The 23,151-nt window shown below is 42.3% G+C and overlaps 1 protein-coding gene across 1 annotated transcript in view; it reads left to right on the top strand.

Moving 5' to 3' along the window:
- Positions 1-23,151, top strand: part of LOC144786062 (cytochrome P450 3A21-like) — a 344,860-nt gene that overhangs the window by 285,948 nt on the left and 35,761 nt on the right. The window contains exons 10-11 of the mRNA XM_078665007.1: positions 8,779-8,939; positions 19,761-19,987. Of these exons, the coding sequence (XP_078521133.1) occupies positions 8,779-8,939; positions 19,761-19,987 (388 nt within the window). The remainder of the gene's footprint in view (positions 1-8,778; positions 8,940-19,760; positions 19,988-23,151) is intronic.

Here is a 23,151-nt window from a genome sequence, read left to right as displayed (position 1 = left end):
TATATATGGAATTTCAATGGTTTTGTGTGAGTAAAATAAGGTTTTTTAAATGCTAATTCCTAACTATATATGGTCTATAACCTATGGTTTTTTCAGTGAATATATATATATATATATATATATGTATGTATGTATGTATGTATGTATGTATGTATGTATGTATGTATATATATATATATATATATATATATATATATATATATATATATATATATATATATATACATCCATACCAGGAACCCTTTCGGAAAAGGCCACAAGGGAAGTTAATAAAACACTTTCTTTATTTGCAGCATGCTGGCGGTCAAACATGACCAGGAAACCACTTCAAAGTTCAGTAGCCAGACGCGTTTCGAGAGTACCCTGCTCCCTTCTTCTGTGGCATTACAAAAGAATGGACTTGCTGCAGTTTTTATTTCAGTTCGTAACACCTGTGCCTGAATCGGCAGTGGCTGCACCAAGGCTTCCTGGGTGTTGTAGTGCGGAGATAATTAGTCCCAAGTGGGTGCGCGATCCATCTTAAAAATTAAACAAAGTTCAAATCCCATGTGGGTAGAGGTAAGAACTGGCTGTTTGACTACCCTGTTTTGTTGCTGGAAACAGTGTTGGAGTAAGCGCAACCCTGGAAATGCACTCACTCGCCTTCCATCCTTGCGGTCGTAGCACCAGTTGGTGCCGGCTGGGACCCGTATCTTGACAGGGGGCCTTTTCCGCGACTGGGAATGGCCGCTACAAATCCATCCATACCAGGAACCCTTTCGGAAAAGGCCACAAGGGAAGTTAATAAAACACTTTCTTTATTTGCAGCATGCTGGTGGTAAAACATGACCAGGAAACTACTTCAAAGTTCAGTAGCCAGACCCGTTTCGGGAGTACCCTGCTCCCTTCTTCTGTGGCATTACAAAAAAATGGACTCGCTGCAGATTTTATTTCAGTTCGTAACACCTGCCCCTGAATCGGGCGTGGCTGCACCAAGGCTTCCTGGGTGTTGTAGTGCGGCGATAATTAGTCCCAAGTGGCAACGAATTCTAGTTGAAACCTGTCAAGCATTTTGTTTGTATGTATGCATATATAAACTAGCATAGGTGATTGTGCAGATGTAGTGAACAAGGCGGGAGCTACTGAGAATAAATATCTTACTTTGAAATCGGAATCACGGAGTCAGCGCCGTTCTTTGATTAGAAGTTTGGACTGGTATTTAATATATATATATATATATATATTTTATTTTTCTTTTTCTTTTTTTTTCTTTTCGAAGAGTATTATTCGTGTACAAAAAACCCTATTTGCAGTTATATTGTGCTCATCTTAATATATTTATTACTCAAATCTGAGTGTGACCCTTCTTTATGCTAGGCATAGCCAAATCAACAGTTTCTGTCTTCACGGTCGCTCACCTTTTTTTTTTTATATCTTCTATCAGACTATCTGCCTCATCTATTGATCGAATGTTTTATATTTGGTTATTCCACATTACTCGGAGCATGGCTGGGAATTTTAATTGAGCCTTAGCTCCCAAGCTATTTAGCTCCCCCATTCTTCTCCCCAGCTCCCAATGCTTTTTATCTGTAGCATGGCAGACGTCTGATCTGATGTTAAAAGTCATCGCCTGAAACATATAAGGGCCATTTTTTAGGACAGCGAGTAAAATGGTCTCCTTAACTGATTAAGATAAAAAGCTTACCAAAATTTTCCTTGGCTTTTGCCGTTGCAGGTTTCTCTTAAATTGAACCCTATGCAGGAATTTCATTTTGTGCATCTGTGACCAAAATTGTGATGTATTTTAGCCTTGCTAAATAAGATTCCCTGCTAGCACTCCTCATTATTGAGCCCTTTGCTAACTCTTCCCATGAGTTCTAGTTCTGCCATTTCTAGCTGCTTGAGCCATTTCCCAATTTTATTCTGCAGAGTTCTCTGACGCGAAATGGAGAAGCTTAGGGTCTCACCTCTAATTCCTGCCTTAAATGTGTCCCATACAATAGTATCTGCAGATGAGCCTCTATTAATTTTAAAGAATTCAACAATCCATTTAGTCACATGGTCCTGGTAAAGTTGATCACGCAGAAGTTTCCTTTCGAAAGTCCAAGTCCTTTGAGTCCTAGCATTCCCAGACAATAAAACTTCAATTACCAAAGCATTATGATCTGACATGGTCCTTGAATAGCATTCCACTTTAATTATTTTGACTGATTGGTCAGAAATAAAAAAATAATCCAATCGAACTAACTTATTGTTAGAAAGCGAATCCTAGATCCACTGACCAATACTTGTGCCAGTTATCAATCAGGCCCTGTTCCCTCACTAAGATTTGCAGAGCTTTATACTTTTTTACTTTCCTGCCATGATTTGGTAAGTCAGCATTCAAATGAAAACTACTATCTAAATGAATATTAATATCTCCACAAAGGATCAAGGGGCTTGGCCATAGGGCTGGTTCAATTCTTAGAAACTTTTATATGTCAAGATCATCTAGGTTAGACCCATAACTGGAACATATTGTGATAGTATCATACGTTCAAACTCCACTATTGCCCATCCTTCCAGCTTATATTCCTTAATTCTCTTACAGAGGCCAAAACCATGTTTTGCAAGGATTGTTACCCCCTTGTTTTCATTCCCTGCTAAGTACATGCTAGGATATTAAAGCCCAAATCCCACAACCACCCATGCTTGTTCCAGGGTATATGAGTCTCTTGAAGACATGCTACTTCAATCTGCATATAGCGAAGGTATTTGGCAAGTATGCCCCTTGTTCCCCTATCATTAAGGCCACAAACATTAAAAGAGCAAATTTGAGTTTTACCCATCATCCTTATATTGAAAAATCTCCATATCATGTCTCTTCATCAGTAACATTAAATTATGAAAACTCATAAACATCATTTCAATCTTTCTTAAGCATATGTAAACATCATGACATATATTAATCAACAAGTGCCTTAACCTTTGATTACCCCTACCCCTTCCTTCCCCCCTCCCCTGAGCCTCCCTCCCATACCCCCGCCAATCTCCCCTTGTGTCCCACCACCCTTCACTAACGGCTAGACCAATCAGGTCCTGTGATGAGAAGGGAGCCGTCCCGCGTTCCCACTCTACTAAAAAAAAAAGGAAATAACAGGAGAAGCCCACCACAAGTATCGTATCCAGAAAGCGCCCACCAAAAATATTATCTCTTTCCCACATGCAAAGGGTTTACTCAAGGGTTTGTAACAATTCTTTAGCCTGAATTTCTGATAAACAAATGGGGGAGTTCCCTTCAAATTACTTTAAGTTTGGCCGGATTCAGTAGAAACACCTGCGCTCCCTCATTCGGGAATGGCTGTATTAGCTGACGGAGTCGCCAAGGGCGTTCTACTGTTGAATGACAATAATCGGGCATTACAAAAAAAATATGGCCTTTGAAATATCATTGTTAATCCAGATGGGCAAGATCATAAATTGACTGAAGGAGGAGTAAGTTCCCTACATAAATTATGATAACACAAGGTTTATTACCTGCTGATGATGACGATTTCCTCTGTTTAAATGGGAACCTATGAGCACACTGTATTTCTTCAGCCCAATCCCAATTCCCCAATTTATGCAATGCTCTTTTTAAAAGTTCCACAGTAAACTTTAAAATGTCACCACACTCAACCCCCTCTGAGAGCCATGACCCCCAAGTTATTGCGTCTCATCCGATTCTCGATTTCCTCCAATTTCCAGCGAGTGTCCGACACTTGATTCTCCAATGACATTGTCATCTCTTTCTGGGTTGAAGCTTTATTTTCCAACACAATGACTGCTTTCTACTTCCTCCACTCTTCCCATAAAGTCCGAGCAAGTCTTTGAGACCTTTCCGAATTGCACCTTGCATCTTCCTACACGCTGTCTGGACCCTCCGACTCTCAATGTGCGTTTAGTCTCAATGCGCCATGATGCTTTGGCAAATAGAGTCAAGGGAGGCAGGCTCAGCTGCACCTGAATTGCTTTCCTTTTTACTACCTCTGTTGTGAGGATTCCTGCCCTTTTTAACTGTGACGGCATCGGCCAAGGTTTCATCTTGCCCCATATTAGAATCGCTGGAGTCCGATACCTGACCCTGGCTGTCTGAGTCAGACCAGTTCGAGATATCTGATAGGGAGAACAACTTATCAGCAGCTTCAGCCTCCACCCCTCGATTATTAGCAGTTTCTTCATTTGGCCCATCCTGTTTAGCATTAGGACCAGCTGGTTGAGATATTTCATTGCCATTGATAGTTCGTCATTATTCTGTTGCAGAGATAATTCCCCTTTGCCATCAGGGCTCCCTGACACCTGCCCTGCCACTTGCCCCTCTCCATTGTGAGAAATTAAAGTTTGGCTCACCTCACAGTCCAAGAGTGGCTGTATCCCAGGCAGGGCATCTTCCGTCTGGCGTAGACTGCTGGGTCCAGTATTTTGCAATTGTGGGGCCAGGCTTGAGGGGAGGACTGATCTTGCATCTGAACTTTTCTATTGGGGGGTGTCTTGAAAGATTTCGGCCAGATGCCTTCCATTTCCACTGGTGGGGTTCCTTTCACTGAGCAACCATGGTCCGCTTTAGCTATGGGCTTCTTGGCTACTGCCCCAGTCTCCATGCGAGTTTTCAGAGTTTTTGTCTTGGCGGGTGACATTGCCTGAACTGGAGCCAAAAAAGTGCTGCTCCTAGCTACGCAGCTCCGGTAACAAAATGCAGCACCAGCCAAGCAGCGAGGGTCCGAATACGATACACCAGAGCCGCCCAGAGCGAGAGGGCACCTGCAATCCTTGTGTAGCATTACCTCCCTCTGTCAAGGGGAAGTTAGAGTAGGTATTCAAGTGAAAACGCCATTGTCATATTGTACTGCAACAAGCAGGGCAGGGTGGGGTCGTGGACCCTTTGTCGGGAGGACCTGCGTCTCTAGACATGGCTGAAACAGCAAGGGATAACTCTGGTGTTCAACACCTGGCAGGTTCTCTGAACGCCAGGGTGGACAAACTCAGGTGTCAATGCCTAGCGGATGACGAATGGCTTCTCCAGTCGGAGGGGGCGCAAGGTCTCTTTTAGCAGTGGGGAGAACCTTGGTTAGTTCTGTTTGCCTCCGAAGAGAACGTGCAGTGTCAGCAGTACTGCGCGCTGGAGTTTCCAAGGCGGCTGTCGATCGGGGATGCCTTTCATTGCGAGTGGAGCTTAGGCCTGCTGCATGCTTTTCCTCCCATACCACTCCTGCCCAGGGTTCTGAAGAAGATCAGTAACAACCGAGCCCAAGTCATTCTTGTGGCTCTGGACTGGGCGAGGAGAGTCTGGGATCCAGAGCTTCTGAAAATGAGTATCGATCATCTGATCAGGCTGCCCCTCCGGAAGGATCTTCTGTCGCAGCAGGGGAGGGTCTTCCACCTGAACCTGTCAACTCTTTGCTTCCATGCCTGGAGATTGAGTGGTGGCAGTTGATGGCTTTTGACCTTCTCCCCCGCAATGTTATTTTGGTGGCCAGGCGTCCCTCCACTAAGACGGTATTTTAGTTTGTATTATATGGAAGTTTGTATTATACTGCCCAGAAAGGCCTATTAGACCTCTTTCTGTTTCTCTTTCCACTGTTGTTCTATTCATTCTAACCCATGCCCAGCAGGGCTCTGCTTGGGGTACTGTTGTGGGATATCTTTCTTCTCTATCGCTTTTTTGCGGTTGGCAGACCAACTCTCTCTCTTCAGGTCCGAATTGAAAATAGGTTTTCAAAGGGACTGGCTCACTTATTTCTGCCCACGCCCTTTGTTAGGCCACAGTGGGACCTTACTTTAATCCTCACTTTTCTTATGTGTGCTCCCTTCGAGTCTTTACACAACTGTCCCCTCAAGCTGCTTACCATCAAGACAGCTTTCCTAGAGGCAATTACATCTGCCTGGATGGTGAGTGAGTTGCATGCGCTATCTTGTACGCCTCCCTACATGATGTCCTTTCCAGATAAATGTTGCTTCACACCTGTGTTTCATTCTTGCTGAAGGTGTGACCCCATTCCATCTGGGTCAGTCTATCATGCTGCACCTCCTTCTTTGCTCCCCAGCATCCGTTAAAGGAAGAGGAGCGTCTCCACCCTCTGGACCCAATCTCCACAGTCTGGACCCAAAAAGAGCATTGTCGTTCTTCCTTGACCGCACAAAAGAGTTCCGGGTGGACGACTAACTCTTTATGGGGTACATGGGAGCTAAGAAGGGGCGGGCAGTGCAGATAAGGACCATTTCTCGCTTGGTCGTTCTCTGCATTAAGATATGCTATGCCCTGGCTAAGAAGCAGCCCCTTAGGGATTAAGGGACCATTCCAGCAGTGGAAAGGGTGCAACTATGGCCTTGGCTCCGGGTGCCCAAGTCCTGGACATCTGTAAGGCAGCAACGTAGCAATCTCTGCACACATTTTCCAAGCATGAAAAAATCGGCGGTCTAATAATCTATGTGCTTCAGAAACTACAATTTTCAAACATGTACTGCTAATACCACTATCTAATTAATGATTAGTAGGTAAAGAGGAAACACTATGATGTAGAAAACTAAAAGAAAAAAAGTGAACCAAAGCCACTACTGGATATTTGGTATCCCATCATTGCACAGATATGTGTGCCAAGTGTCATCATCTGGGTATTACCAAAACAACTGTCTCTTTCAGTTGTTTTGGTAATACCCAGATGATTTTAGTTTTCTGCATCATAGTGTTTCCTCTTTACTTACTAATCATTAATTAGATAGTGGTATTAGCAGTACATGTTCGAAAATTGTACTTTCTGAAGCACGTAGATTATTAGACCGCCAAATTTTTCATGTTTTCGACACATTAAGGATTTGAGGGATTAAAACTTGGCTGGTCTCTAAAAATGTTTCCCTCAGGCCCTCTGTATTGTAGCACATTTTCCAAGCACCACTGCCTGGACAGTCAGGTCTGCAGGGACAGACATTTTGCTTGTTCGGTTTTGCAGGACTTGCTAGTGTAAGGTATTGGTCTGCAACCTGACGCCGGGTTAGTATGGCTTGGATATCTAATTCAAAGGTACGAATCTGCAGCTAGGAGTCTCTCTCAGATGAACAAGTTACTTACCTTCGGTAATAGATTATCTTGTAGAGACTCTATCTAGCTGCAGATTCCCTAAATGCTCATCCATGCCTCCCTGCTTTGCGGACTGATTGTGTTTGGGCTTGGATTACTTCCCTTTTCAGGGCCCTAGTTTTGCATATGTTTACGCCAGTTACTTCGTGGCTCTGCGCTTCTGGCATGGAAAAAACAAAAAGTACTGACTACCACGTGCCTGCGAAATCATAACCAACATTAACGATGCCGATGACATCAGGCAGAGCCAAATGGAGCCACCCAACGGCGCGCGACAGGGGTATTGCTCGAGCAAAGGTTTCGGGATCCAGCCGGACACCTGGGAAATTCAGAGGTAAGGGAAATCTACAGCTAGATACCTCTACCATATAATGCATTACCGAAGGTAAGTAACTTCTTCAATAAGGAATTGAAGCATAAGGACACAGTACTTGACTGGTGCTTCTTAGCCTTTAACGGAACTCAAGTATTGGCCGCGTGAACAATTAAGCAGGCAGCAAAGAAAAGGGGCATACGGGTAAACCAATGGCAAGAAGCAGGCAGGATTACACTTGTTTAGTTATTACAGCAAGACTTCCAGACAGTGCATGCGAACTGCCTAGGCTTGACCTAAAGAATAAAGGAATACGTAATGTGTTGTTAGTATGGTGCTTCACAAAACATACCACATCATAACGTAGGCAGCAGAGATGAACACAACATAAGACACCCCTACATGACATAGGATAACATATTGCACCTTAATATGACATATTATAACATTGCATAGCACAAAATAACACAAAATTCCATAAAACAAATCACAGCAGAACACAGCATGACATAACAAAGCACAACATAATATAACATAGCATAACAAAGCCCTGATACATCATAACATACCATAGCTTAGCAAACCATGATGTTACATAACACAACATACTGAAACATAACAGAGAATTGCACATCAGCTTGAAACATCACAACAAACCATAACATAAACAAGCATAGCTCATCATGAGGTAACATTGCAAACCTTAAAATAACAAAGCATAGCATAACACAACACACCCCCACAGAGCTCAGCACGACCATACTTTATGGACCCTAAAAAAATCACAGCATAGCGCTGCATGACACAACATATTACACCACACCATAACACAGAACAATACAGCATAGCACAGCGTAACACACTTTAACATAATTCAGCACACCATAACACAACATAACTGATCACAATGTAACAAAATACCATAGCACAGCACAACACAAGATAACACACCCTAAAACAACAAAATATAGCAAAGCACACAACACATCTTAACAGACCATAACATGATGTGACATAACACATCCTTACTTAATGCAGATTAGCACAGTAGGACAGGACATATTACACCCCAACATAACAAAGCATAGCACTACATGACACAACATAACACGCTTTTATGTAGCATAGATCCACATTGCAAACACATTATAACATAACAAAGTATGGCTGTTCACGATACATCACAACACACATTAAAATAACGCACCACAGCATGGCATGACACAACATAACACCTTAACATAACAGCCTAGCATAACAGAACACAGCATGTCATAACATAAAACAGGGCAGCACAGAACAACACGACATAACACATCCTAAAATAACAAAGCGTAGCATATGTGCTATCTCATTTTTGTATCTCACGTTCCTGTTGGTCTTCTGTCCCCAGCACTAACTGATAGAGAAATTGTGGCCCAATCCATGATCTTCATATTGGCTGGCTATGAGACCACCAGCACCGCCCTTGCATTCCTGTCCTACAACCTGGCGACCCATCCTGACATTCAGCGGAAAGTACAACAAGAGATAGATACTCTTCTACCAAACAAGGTGAGCTGAAATTATCTGCCAAAGGAGGATGCTAAAGGGAGTTCTTTGAGGGACATGAAAGAAGGGCGGACAGGATATTTCCTGGCATTTGGAGAATGTTACATTCCCATCCACCTCTAATTTGTGGCACAAGTAGGTTTTTTTTGTTTTAAAATTCGCATTGACAACTTTAGCCACCAGAATCTAAACAAATCTGTGATGCTGTGTTTTGGTGCCATTGGTACCTTCTGTGGGAATAGCGTAGGTGTCACTTGCCTAGTCCTCTTTTAGTCTCATGAAATATGGTTGAAGAAGGACTATGACAGCTAACAGCCCTGTTTACAAATGTGTGCATGACTCAAAGTAGCAGTTAGCTGTCGTAGCATGTCTAAAAATGTTGCAAAATGCCATTTTCCTGCCATGGTCAAGACAAGAAGAGGGGCCACAATAAACCCATCCACAGCGGGGTCATACCTCCAAGGACTAATAAATATAGGAGGAAATTCCTCTTGCACGTCCTTCTTGTAAACTGTGGTGGCCACCGAAATAACCTTCTTGGCCCCTAGGTGGGATGATGTGGTGTTTGGGGAAGAAAAAATCCTTTCTACTTTTGCGCAAGAATGCCCTTGGTCAAGGTGAGTGTCCAAAAGAATGCTTACAAACCTATATTTGAGTTAAAAATAAATCAGAAAATATCCACCCGTTGTGTGTGTCGGAAGGGGCAATGGGGCAGAAGCCATCCTCCCAGCACTTTGTTAAGGTCGGGGAGGGGTGGTGGAAAGAAGAGCATCCTGCAGCAGCCTCAATAATAAAAAATCTTTTAAGAGTTAGAACCTGTCTACTTTGCCCTCAGGGAAAGCTGGGTTCATAGATGCAGGTGCCAAAAACCCCTATACAAACAATAACCACAAAGTGGCCTTGAAACGTCCTCAATTTTCTTGTTTTGATTTGAATTTTGAAGTCCATGGATAATGTGTCCTTACTGCCCAGAGAGCTATGCAGTTTCCCAAAAGCTCTTGATACATGTATATCCAATCCCTTAAGCACCGAGACGACAGCAGCCTCTATCCTCATGTTAAGTCTGGTTTTGATGTGTCCAAAACTTGTTCTACTCCCTCAGCTGAAACTTACATATAGGATTCAAAATAGGAAACTGTTGGAAAGCATGTAAAACATAATAACCAGGATATTACAGAAACACATGTATTGCGGACCATCCGTGTATTTGATTTTTCCTGCTTCTTCAGTTGGGTTTCCAGTATCGACTAGAAAAATTGTATCTGTGTAGCACTTTATTTTGGAATAACCCAATGGACACTAAACACGTAAGCAAAAAAGATCCTATGGATTCAATTGTAAATTATAATTAACTGTTAAAACCTAAAAATTAATGGCTTAGACACGGCTAAACCAAGGTTTCCACAACACCTTAACTCTGTCCTTTATCTTATGCTCTTGACCACATTCATGACATCACAGTAACCTCAGAAACTAGAATGATTACTTTAACGCTTTTCCATCACTCCTTACAGAAATTTTCCAAAAGTGCAGACTTGTAGATTGATTTTGAAACGAACAATGCCTAAATGTTACTCACTGTGGATTTTTTTAGTTTTTTTGTCTTTTTTACCATGTGAGCATGAGTGCCCATGATATGCAAAACAGAACACAGCCTCCCAAATATCGAGGTGATTAAATAATTACAGCTCAACTAAAATGGCACCAACATTTAAAAACAAATTAGGCAAACAGTTTCAGTTAGGAACCTTTAAAATGTTTAAATCTTTTCTTGGTAACTGTTGGCTAAAAACAGTACTGGACACTAATAGCCCAATTAAATGTAGGTATAGCAGCACCAAACGAACTGACAGTGTTACAACACCGAATGGGTGCTTGTCAGTGGTCCATGTGGATTATTTATTTGACACACTTTAGGAAGATACCATTGGTATTCTCATGGAAACAGATAAATTGTTCAAGAATGAGTCCAAATTCAAAAACAGTTCGATGCTTTCATCAAAATATGTGATATGCAATGATGCTATATGTATATACAATATTTTGTATGCAACATACACAGCAATATATTCTTCATTAGTTCTGTTCAAGTCTCTAAACTCATCTTGAAAAAAAGTAGCCAGTACCAACCAAAATGGCAGCAAAATAATGTCAAGTAACACAAAGACAAAACAAACTCAGGGGCTTATTTATGAGCCCTTGCGTCACTTTTTCACCGCTGGTGCGTCACTTTTTGTGACTCACCAGCAGTGTAAAAAATGTGCAATGTTGAGTCATATTTACAAAGTGACGCGTAGGTAGATGCGTCACTTCGTAAACCCCTGTGCCACATTATACCTGCGGCCGGTATAATGAATGCAGGGGGGGGGCGTTCCATCGCAAGAAAGGGTCGTAGAAGTGACGCAGTGAAATTTCACTGCGCCATTTGTAGGACGCAAATGCATCAATATCTTACGCCTGCCTTATCGCAGGTGTAAGACAATGACGCAGGCACATTGAACATAGGACTTGCCCATTTGTAATGACCTATTGCTGGAGTTGCATCACTTTTGTGACGAACTCTAGCAATGCATAATTTTCGCGCCTACAGAAACGTCAGAAAGACTGACGTATCTGTAACTCCTTGTGACACGATGTGTCATACTGTAAATATGATGCATCATTGGTGTCGCAAGGAGGGCGCAATGAGAAGTGGCGCATTGCTGTTTTGTCGCAGCGATGCGTCACATTTCATTAATGTGGGCCTCAGTATGGCTATTACATGGAATCTCTGATAGAAAAATATATTGGTAGATGAGAGTGTGATTGACAATAATATACAAGAGCAGATATAATTGTACAAGATACCTCTTATCAAAGTTACAAAATGTTTAAGGATGTTTGAGTTCATGAATCCAAGCATCACAGAGCTCATTTAATGATGAAGAGCAAGTTAAGGAAATCCACCAAGAAAATTGGCAAAAATCTAATTGATGAAAAAAAAGGCTAAATCTATGAGGACAATACACCAAAAAGAGTAGACCAGGTCAACGAATGGTGTGTGGCTATACCAGTAAACGTGGCCACATGTAATGCATGTGTAGATGCAGGTTGCTGTCGACATAAAATCATTGAAAACACATTTCAACAAAACATTTTTGTTAAACCAAAAGTTGTCAGACAAAGACTATAGCAATTCCCATCAGACCACCCTTTTTGGTGGATTTTGCGTCATGTGGGGATTGCTGAACATTCCGTCCGACCATGTAGTGTCAGAAATGGAATGAATAACAGTAATGTAGTCGTACTAAACATCCTAGTGTGGTGCTAGTGAAAACGTGCAGTGCAAATAGTGAAATTAAAAATGACTACATAGACTCTGAACCAGGTTATAACAGAAGTCTATGTGTCAAAGGTTAAAAAGTGCGCCCAGTGGTAAAACTGCCTACTGGTACCGTGCAGAGTGGTCAACATGTTTCAGCCTAAGGGGTAATTTCCCCAGCTTTCTTCAGGACCTTTAAACATAGATGCGCTACTGCACTATCATTAAACAGTACTACAAAACAATACATTGATACGTTCTCTACCAGGAACTTCAATACTTAAGTGTCCACTGGAGGTAGAGCAATATGTCTTCTTCCCAGCTTTGTGTGGGTGAAGACCTCACCTCACCCGGCGACCGCTCGGGAGTATGAGGCCCCGCTCTGTCCGTCGGTACCTCCCGTGTTGCTCCGAGCGGAAGTGGAGGTCACCTCCACTTCCGCTCGGAGCAACACGGGAGGTACCGACGGACAGAGCGGGGCCTCATACTCCCGAGCGGTCGCCGGGTGAGGTGAGGTCTTCACCCACACAAAGCTGGGAAGAAGACATATTGCTCTACCTCCAGTGGACACTTAAGTATTGAAGTTCCTGGTAGAGAACGTATCAATGTATTGTTTTGTAGTACTGTTTAATGATAGTGCAGTAGCGCATCTATGTTTAAAGGTCCTGAAGAAAGCTGGGGAAATTACCCCTTAGGCTGAAACATGTTGACCACTCTGCACGGTACCAGTAGGCAGTTTTACCACTGGGCGCACTTTTTAACCTTTGACACATAGACTTCTGTTATAACCTGGTTCAGAGTCTATGTAGTCATTTTTAATTTCACTATTTGCACTGCACGTTTTCACTAGCACCACACTAGGATGTTTAGTACGACTACATTACTGTTATTCATTCCATTTCTGACACTACATGGTCGGACGGAATGTTCAGCAATCCCCACATGACGCAAAATCCACCAAAAAGGGTGGTCTGATGGGAATTGCTATAGTCTTTGTCTGACAACTTTTGGTTTAACAAAAATTTTTTGTTGAAATGTGTTTTCAATGATTTTATGTCGACAGCAACCTGCATCTACACATGCATTACATGTGGCCACGTTTACTGGTATAGCCACACACCATTCGTTGACCTGGTCTACTCTTTTTGGTGTATTGTATAGTGGTACAGGGGGTATGAGCAGACAGGTCGGTAAAGATTCCCCCAGACCCTCCACACACCTGTTTTATTTTGTAAATCTATGAGGAGCCAATATTAGCCGACAGTTCTGGATGCTGGTGAAAATCTAATGCAGTGATCTGGTAAAGTTGGCTGGAAATTCTACCAGGGATCTGTTTAAGAGTTCAGAGGGAGTTAGGAGGACCCATCAGCTGGACATAACCTCTGAACTTTCCTCCCAATATTAAGCTAATTGGGAAGATGAAAAATGGTATCCTACATCTAGGTATCGTACCAATAAAGTAAAGAAGGGCTGTGTACCATAAGCAATCCATAAATAGAGGACATATCTAGTTATAGTATAAGTTACAATATTCGTTTCCTACTTGTTATTAAGTCCATGAGTAATAGAATTAATTGTATCAATCGACCGGCATTTTCTTCTATTGAGTATTGCAGAAACGTCACCTCCCATGGTTAGTCTTTTTTGACATATCAGTAATTATCAGGGTCAACTTATTTTCAGTGCAGCTGGGATGTGCAAAGTATGCTACAAACAGAGCATTTTCAATAATGTAACATATACTTTTATGATGTGAAAGATTCAAACATGCCCTTTGTGTTTAGACCACATAGATGAATTTATAAGGGCGACATATGCTATCCATTGTTTTTTTGCAAGTACAGTGAAAGTTTATTTAAAGGATATTTGCCTTTGAGTCAAAGTTTTTGTATTCATAGAGAATTAACAAGCAGTAGAGTTGCCACGTTTGTAGGTCCCAGTGACTGTCAAGAGCCCAAATGGGCCATACGTGTGGCATTCTGGATCATGAATTTATAGGTTCCTACCGATTCCTTTCAACTGCAAACTTAGCCAATGCTAGATTGTTTTCACCAGCAAACAGCAAGTGCTATTGTTTCACAATGTATTTATCAATTGGATTCAAGTCTAAATTGAAGGTAGATACACATTAAACATTTTTAATAATTTGACTGTGGCTTGGGTTACAAAAGAGATTCCCAGGGACAACACCATATTCTTGTTAGAGCCTGTCTACTGAAGCTTTTGGGATAACCCCTGCTGCATATTCCTTTTGAATAGTTCTGATGGAGCTTCTATGGAAGTTGCTATAGAACTACTTGTTGATGGACTGCATTGCTACATAGTTCGGTGGTCCAGATTACCCAAGCATCTACAACATGATACAATAGTTGCTAATGCTGTTAATAGTCTTTTCATGAATACAATTTAAAGTAAATCATAAATCTATATTCTACCACTGCATTAATTAAATACAAATTTCATCAAAGCAAATCTATTATCACAATCATTACAAAAAAACCTTCAACATACTGTTCTAATGAAAAAGCTATTATCTTGTAATATTAATGGGTAATGTAAACTATAAAAATGCCATCCTGTATTAACTATCCTGGTAGAATAATTAAAATATGTGTTCCTAGATTCCTGTGCTTTCCTCTTGGCTGTTAAGCAATTTTTTATTCTAACATAAAGGTAGAGAAGCGCCAACCTTTAAAGATAATAGTTATAGAATAATAACACTCCTCAAATAATAGTCATTTAACTCATCTACTAAAAAGTGACGGGTTTTGCCATAATACGTGTGCCTGGATTATCACATATGATAGACAGACTTAGTATACAGCATCATAAGGCAGTTTGTATTGTGGAAATTGTTTCAGTTTCATTTTGTTCATAAAACCACCCACATTTTGTCTCAAACTAAGAAAGTATAACTAAAGGGCCCTTTAGCTGCAGTAACACATTGAAAAGAATAACGCATGAAATAATTTCAAAGCAGTTCTAAAAGTCTTGATATAACTAGCATGATAATGTCCAGTCCTGATAATACTCTTTCAGTGCTAGCCATCTCTACTTACAACATGCCAAGAAGAAGCAATAGAGACAAACTGCGGTTCCAAATCTTTACAAGCACTGGCACAGCCAATAGTTTCACCTTTCAGTAGTGTATGCAGAAAAGTACCTCAATCACTATTTGAGGAAGCAGTGTCATGTGTTCGGCCAGTGGTATGGCTATAAAATACTGTTTCAGGTGGTTTAATGATTGATACATGCTTTTTAAATTTGTTGAAAGAGAAACAAGGTTCCAGCAATGAGTCAGATTGTAAAGAAGCTCCTGTCCTTTGACGTTTGTGTGTTCTGGCCTGCAGCAGCTAAGCATACATGGACAAGTGTTAGTCTAATTTGCAAGACACTTGTGCCCTCATTATGAATGGTGATACCTAGTGCTTACTTTGTAAAATAATAAATGCCGGGCCCAAACTTTTGCACAGGAGTCAATGCAGAATACCAAGGCCACGTGGACTTATTTAATACACCACCAGACTTCCTCAGCGTCTCTATCTTAGGTGGGGGTGCACATGGGGGTACCTATGGTACCCCCCTGCATTTGCATGCACGAAGCGGCAGGCACCGCGCGGTGCCTGCCACTTTGTGCATGCAAATGCACTGCTTGCATTTTTAAAATTACGGCGGGTGCTGCTTCAAGCAGCACCCGCCGCAATGTTAAGCATACAGGATGTGACCGCCAGGGTGGCGGGCACATCCTAATTTGCACGGAGGGACTGCCGCTGCCCCTGCGGACGGTCCCTCCACCTCTGGGGTGGCGGACGGACGCAGGTCCGTCCGCCATCCTAATAGGGCCCTTAGTTTGGCTTTGGGGCTCTGGGCATTTTAACACTGCTAAGCAGTGCTAAAGTGCTTTTTATCTCACCCTAAAAAATGGCAACATTGGCTTATCCACAACTGGCTTATTTAATTTACTATAGGCCCTCAGTAAAATGCTCTATATGTGCCCAGGGCCTGTAAAAAAAATGCTACTAGTGGACCTGCAGCACTGATTGTGCCACCCACTTCAGTGGCCCTTAAACATGGCTGAGGCCTGCCACACCAGAGCCTGTATGTATCAGTTTTAAATGACCATTTCAACCTGACAAGTTAATCTGCTTGCCAGGCCCTAACCTTCCAGTTATTTTTAACATATAAGGCACCCATTAGCCCTAGGCAGCTCTATAGGCAGGGCACAGTGTATTTAAAAGGTAGGACATATACATTTGAGTTTTACATGTCCTGGTAGTGAAAAACTGCGAAATTCATTCTTCAGTACTGCAAGGCCTATCTCTCCCATAGGTTAACATTGGGATTGCCTTAAAACATCTAATTAAGTGTAATTTCCAATTGGGAGCAGATGTAATTTTGGAGTTTGGTGTCTATGGGCTCACAATTTCAAATCACAACTTTGGGTGCCGTTGGATTTTAAATTGCAAGTCTGAAAATGGCACTTTTAGAAAGTTTAAATGTTCTCTCTTTAACCACTCTTTGCCTCTGCCTGTATCTGAATGGGTTGAGGGACAGCTGGGATTTGTGCATTCCCTCTAGACAGTCGCATACAAAGGCAGCTGGGGTGTGACACATTTTGGTATGAGTACTGGACCCATGACACCACCAAAAGTGAACTCTACTGGACCCAAGGACAGTCTGCAAGGTAGAAGAGCTGCTGTGCCATAGGAGGGACTGCCACTTTGCTACCTGCTCTGCTGTGTTGGCCTGCTGATTTTTACATGGGAATTAAAGGGACTGGACCTGCTCTCTACAGCGTTACATCATTGAACCCAAGATTCTCCAAGGCCATGCTGGCTTGCCTCCTGATTTCAGAGGTCTCAGGGACACAAAAGACTTCTTGCACCTCTGCTGGTGCTGCTGGACTTTGGCACCTGTGAGTCCTACCCATGCCTGAGGTGCCCCCCCTTCAGTCCTGGGCTTCAGAAGTGCATTCTGCAGCTGTTTTCCTGCAAAAAACAGCTCATCGACCTGAATGGGTGAGAAAAACTCATCGAATTCCAACACTGACGAATCGACGGTGACAACATAGGTCCCAACTGCAAGGCTTGACAACAATGCAGTGCTGATTCTTCTACCCCGTCTGCGAGGCTCGATGATGATACAGCACTGAATTTTTTACGCCATCTGCAAGGCTCATCTCTGGCGCAGTGCCCCGACTGTGGGGAAATTTCTGATGCATTCTGTACTTGACGTCAATGTTTTTTTCCATACCAGGTACTTTTTCAGCGAGCACTGTTCTGTTGCCGGCCTGCCCTCCTTTGTGGTTGGCCTGAACTTTGGATTTTTACCTATCGTTCGTGTACTCAAGTACCCTTTTGACTGCTAGGGACTTCTAAGCACTGTTTTCACATTTATTCTTTAAAAATTAACATCTTGTTGGATTTTTGTTGTTCTGGTCTTGTTTTACTCTGATAAATATTCTCCATTCTTCCAAACTAGTGTGGGGTTATTGAGGTGTTTTCACTGTGTTACTGTAAGTTAAGTGTTGCACAAATACTTAAAACAATGCCTATTAAGTAAAGCCTGAGTGCTGGTTGCCAAGCTACCAGAGGGTGAACACCGGCTAATTTAGGTTGTGTATCTGACTTACCCTGAATAGGATTGTGTTCTCTACTTGGGCAGGGTGCATACATCTGCCAACTAGGGACCTCACTTCTAACAGTATCCATCCAGAATGTTAATTCCAGGGAGTTAAATGTCAATGTCAATGTCAAAGGCTTTTGTATAGCGCAACAATTCACCAAAAAAGGTCTCAGGGCGCTTGGCAAAAAGAAGGCATCAACCTTGATGGGAGCAAAAGTGGTTGAGAGGGGAATTAATTAGGAAAGAGCCAGGTTTCCAGGCTAGATGGTTGGAGAGAGACAGCAGATGGGAGGGCAATTTGTTCCATAATTGCGGTGCCAGGTAAGAGAAAGCCCTGCATCCATTTCTGGAGAAAACCAGCTCACACATGGCCTGTCAGAACAGTTCAGGCCCTGCCAAATTGCCCTATTGACCTGTCTGACCATGTTTCTGGAAACTAATGCTACGTAAGTGGTTGCAGGGCCAGTGACAGTAAATGTGTTAAGGTAATTAAGGGTCTTTGGTACTTCTCATGATATTTTGTTCATGTTGTACATGTGGGGGTGTACAAGCCAAATGACTTTCTCCAATTCTTGACTCTGAACGTAGACATATGATATGCTTAATGGTGTTGAAGGCAGCACATATGTCGAACAGAATCAAGGAGTATGCATATCTTGGGTCCATGACGTGACTAGTTCTGCTATAACGATCAGTTCAGTATTTTTGGTGGCTTAATAGGGGGTGAAGCCAAACCAGAATTCACAACATTTTCTCCTCAAACCAGCCCCCTATTGGAATCTAGCGTATTTTTGGAATGAAAACACTGGATTTGATGTATATTGAGAGTTGCCAATTGAGCCTGGTTTCAAGCATTTTTTTCCCACACTCCATATGTTTGAAATAGATCTATAGTCACTCATAACCAGAATCTGTGGTGTGTCTCAGTTATTAGAGGACACACTCTATACAGAGAGTTTAATTGATGAATGAGGAGATGAAGGGTGCCCTTGCTGGTATACTCATATTGAGAAAGTAGGTTTTGCAAATAGTTGATGAAGGTGACACATTTTTCACATCCCACTACATGTGGGATTTAAATGAGGGGATTCAATTTATGATATTTTGTGAAAGGTGCCAAGAGGGTGATAGTATGGAGTTCCCACCAGCTCCTTAAAGATTCTAGAGTCCTTATGACAAGTTTGCAGTTTTAGCAAGGTGGGACAGAAAGTGAGGCAGCCAGAAAGTACCTATTTTACTAGCAGTAATGAATATGCTATAACAATATATCAAGGGCAATTTCATTGTCTTCTATTGATGTATTAGTGTTTTGCAGTGGCACTTGAGTTGTCACTGGTGAACAATTGGTTGGCCATAGATTTTGCTTATTTGAATTCTTGATATTTGAAGTAGGTTATGTGCTCAAGGGCCCAATGTCCACATCACTTATACCTGATAAATACATTGTTTTATTTTCTTAAGCCAATCAACACAAAGGTAAAATGGTGGTAGCACCCAAGCTCCTTAGAAAACAGAAGGCTAATGCTTGTTTTATAAGTTGTGCTTAGGAAATAGGAAGTGTGCGAAGAAGTGTCTGGAAAAGGTTTTGTAATAATTTTTTTAATTGGCATAATTAACATTCAAATGTTTTGGGAAGATGAATGACCCAGAAGAGTGAATGCACCAGATTTGTAAACCATCCACCTCAGGATCCTAGGCCCATCAAGCCAACATAAGTTCTGTATCGGGATACTCCAGGGAGCATCAGTGCGCTTTATAAATTTCACTCATCAATCCCACACACAATCTAAGAGATGGCTTAGTAATAAGATTTCTTGCTCTACATGTGTCAAATAAGAAAACTATATATCACGTTTAGTGTTTCACCTCTAACCTACGGTATTTTCATTTCTCTGTAGGCTCCTCCCACATATGATGCACTGCTACAGATGGAGTACTTGGAGATGGCAATTAACGAGACCCTCAGAATGTACCCCTCTGGAGGACGACTTGAAAGAATCTGTAAGAAGACTGTGGAGGTGAATGGAGTGACAATCCCAGAAGGAGTGGTGGTGATGATCCCGTTATATCCGCTGCATCGGGATCCCGAGTATTGGCCAGAACCAGATGTGTTCAATCCAGACAGGTATCAATCCCAAATGATGGGTGGAAGAAGAAGAGTGGTAGCTTGGAAGTCCATTAATATTATGGCTAATTATCAATTCAAGTCAATATCAAGAAACTGAAGAAATAAGGGCATAGTGTATAAGAAAACTGGCATTAGTTAAGACAGGAGGTTTCATGTCACTTTTATGAGCAAAGGTAGATTAAAGTAAAATTGAGGTCTCTTACAGCACACATTACAGATCTAAATTGAGTTTTGACATCTGCATATTAAAGATGGGTGTAAACATATGGGGACCAATTCACAAAAGTATTTACTGTAAGGAGTCCTATTTTCTGTACTCTTACATCCCTTTGAAATGCCCAACTCTCTAATCATATAAGTGCAAAGAGGACACAGTTCTTTCTTACTCGTATATAAATGTTCCTATTTGAATCCCATTTGAGATGTTTTGGGGCCAATTCAAAGGAGTGGAAAAGTACAGGGATGAATATAACAGGAATACTTACTTAGCTATACCTAAATTTCTTTGTGAATACCCCCTTGTATGTATCACTCAAAGGGGCATATTTACAAGGGCATTGCACCACCGAAATGCCACTTTTTAGGATGCAAATAAACAAAAGAAGAGAGGTCAAATCAAACTCGAATAAGCCACAGAGACCGAGTAAGGTAAGAAACCCACATCCACTTTGGGTGGGAAGGAAAGCCCTCACACACCGACCTAGTCAGTGTCATGCTTCATCATCGGGCCCCACCAACGAGGCCGAGTGCCTCTTCGGTGTGCTGCGACGCCAGAAAGACTGCGGAGCTGGTTGTGTGAGAAGGGCGTGCTGTGAGGAAAAATTAAATTAAAAGTGCCAAAAAAGGGTATCAATACAAAAAGTTTAATGAGTGATCCCTAAGGCACATGTGGGAAGTATTATGTGTCTGAATTTAGCTGCCAAGGTTTTAGGATTGGTTAAATTCAGAAATACTTATATCAGTCAACATGTTTCTGCCATACTAGTGGTTTAAGTTTACCAAGGCATTCATCAGGACTAAACCCCGGCGGTATGGACTCTCTAATCGTCCACCCTAACCTGGGACTTGAAAGTGAAAAAAGGTGAAAAAGTGCTAAAAATAGAAGAGCGGGATGCTCATTCTAAAAAATGCTCCAAGTTTTGGAGTATCTCAGCACTTTAAAACAGGGCGCTACTTGCACCATGGGTCTCGGGAGGGGGATTGCAGCGTGCCTGGCACATCGCCTTCAACGCTCGCAAACCGCTCTGAACCTGCAGATCGCCTCAAAACCGGACCCCGACGATTTTAGGATGCTCCGGTGGCACAATGCCCTGCTCCACATTCACAATGCGGTGCTAACCCACTGTGCGTGGCTTAACGCTGTATTGTAAATATTGTACCCTTTCATAAAGTTTTCTGCATCAAAGGGGCATGCTATGGGTGTTGCTTTGGGCGTCCTACCGCAACACCCATTGCTTTTTGATGCTCCCCTACAAGGATCTGTAAGTCTTAGGCAGTGCCAAAAACTAACGCCATTGAAAAGCAAGCGTTAGAGTGGTGCAAAAAGGAGAAATACTTTTATTTCTCCTCGTTTTTTGTTATTTCTATGTGTGGTGCATTTTGCATCACACATAAAAGGAACAAATCGCCTTTAATGATTTTTTTATGTGCAGCAAGGTGTCCCTTCCTGCACATAAGCAATCATCCCTGCAACACATGCACCCTTACACCATGGCGTAAGGGTGTCTGCGTTGCGCTAGGCAGCTTTTTTTAGCACCGGCGCAAGGGAATACACAGGGGTGTACCATATTCTTGTGTATACAGTGCATCCCTGCCTTTTTGAAATGCGGCAGTGCGGAGCTGCTAAATTGTTTGCAGCGCCACTTTGCATCATTTTGTAAATATGCCCCGATGTGTATTCCTAGGGCAAAAAGTTACAATCAGAGACTCCGCAGCGCGGTGTCTGGAACAGGAACAGAAAGGACCTCATTACAAGCTTACCAGTTAATTACAATATGAGCGGTAACTCCTGTGAAGTCAAATCGACCGATATTTGTCAGGAAAATTGCTCAAAATTTTCAGAGCATGAAAGTTTTGGTTTGCCAAGCACCCAGAAAGTTGTAATTGGCTGCTATTGCAAATGATAAAATTTCAACTTGTATTATATCAGGTGGGATAAATATTGCGTCATTTTTCGGCTGCTAGCAAAGAGGGCCAAACTTTTTACACTCAGATAAGCTCTTTAAGGTACTGAATTTCCTCGCAGCAGTCGTGCTGGAGACCAAATGAAGTTATTGAACAAATTGTGGCAGATAGTGCATTTAAAAGCACATTGACACAGTAACCTTGCTCAAGGTTGTAAGTATTATGTTAGGGAAAGGGTTGGAGGCTCTCTCCTTTGCTGCCCTTTCTCTGTCTCCTCTCTCTGTCTCTCTCTCTCTTCTCCTTTTTCCTGCCTCCTATACTTTTCTCCTTCTTTCCTACCTTTCCACCATTTTCCCTCTCTTTGCATATGCCTCACTTTTCCATTGTTTCTCATGTAGTCCCTTATTCTAAACCTCTTTTCAGGGGGCGTTTCAGATAAAGACCTATAGCAGAGATATATTCCCACCTTATACACTTGTAAATGGTTGTTTGACTTGAAACGTTCAAGGAATGGTGTGCTTTCAGATGGAAATGTAGCAGTGTATGCTGACATCTCGGTGGCCAATTACGATCTTGTCTAGAAAGCTTTCTGACAAATTCGGTTCCGGAATGCTTTCTGGACGACTCAGATCGGGGGAGTCCGACAGAATGATTTGGAATGATCCGGATGATTCCAGATATAATTCAGTCAGACTCCCATTGACTTCAATGGGAGCCTATGTTCCGAATGAGTACACAGGCTCCCATTGGAGAAAGGGGTTGCTCAGGAAAGTTGTGCACCCTGTGGCGGGCACCGCTTGGTGCCTGCCACACTGTGCATGGTTGGGAAGACAGGACCCATGTGTACCCCCACAGGCCTGATTTAGAGGGCCCCCGGTAAAGGAGGGGCCAACTATGGGCCCCCAAAGACAGATTCATACATCTGTTTAGTTTAGGGCAAACTGAATCGGAACGGCTGTCCGAATCGGTCATCGTAGTCGCTTGCTCAGAAACCGTGTCCATAGAGCTGTACGAATTGGTTCCAAAAGGCTTGACTT

The sequence above is a fragment of the Lissotriton helveticus genome, chromosome 10, assembly GCF_964261635.1.
Source record: "Lissotriton helveticus chromosome 10, aLisHel1.1, whole genome shotgun sequence".
Lineage (NCBI taxonomy): Eukaryota > Metazoa > Chordata > Amphibia > Caudata > Salamandridae > Lissotriton > Lissotriton helveticus.
The sequence above is the reverse complement of the archived record's forward strand: the minus strand, read 5'-3'. Positions and strand labels throughout refer to the sequence as shown.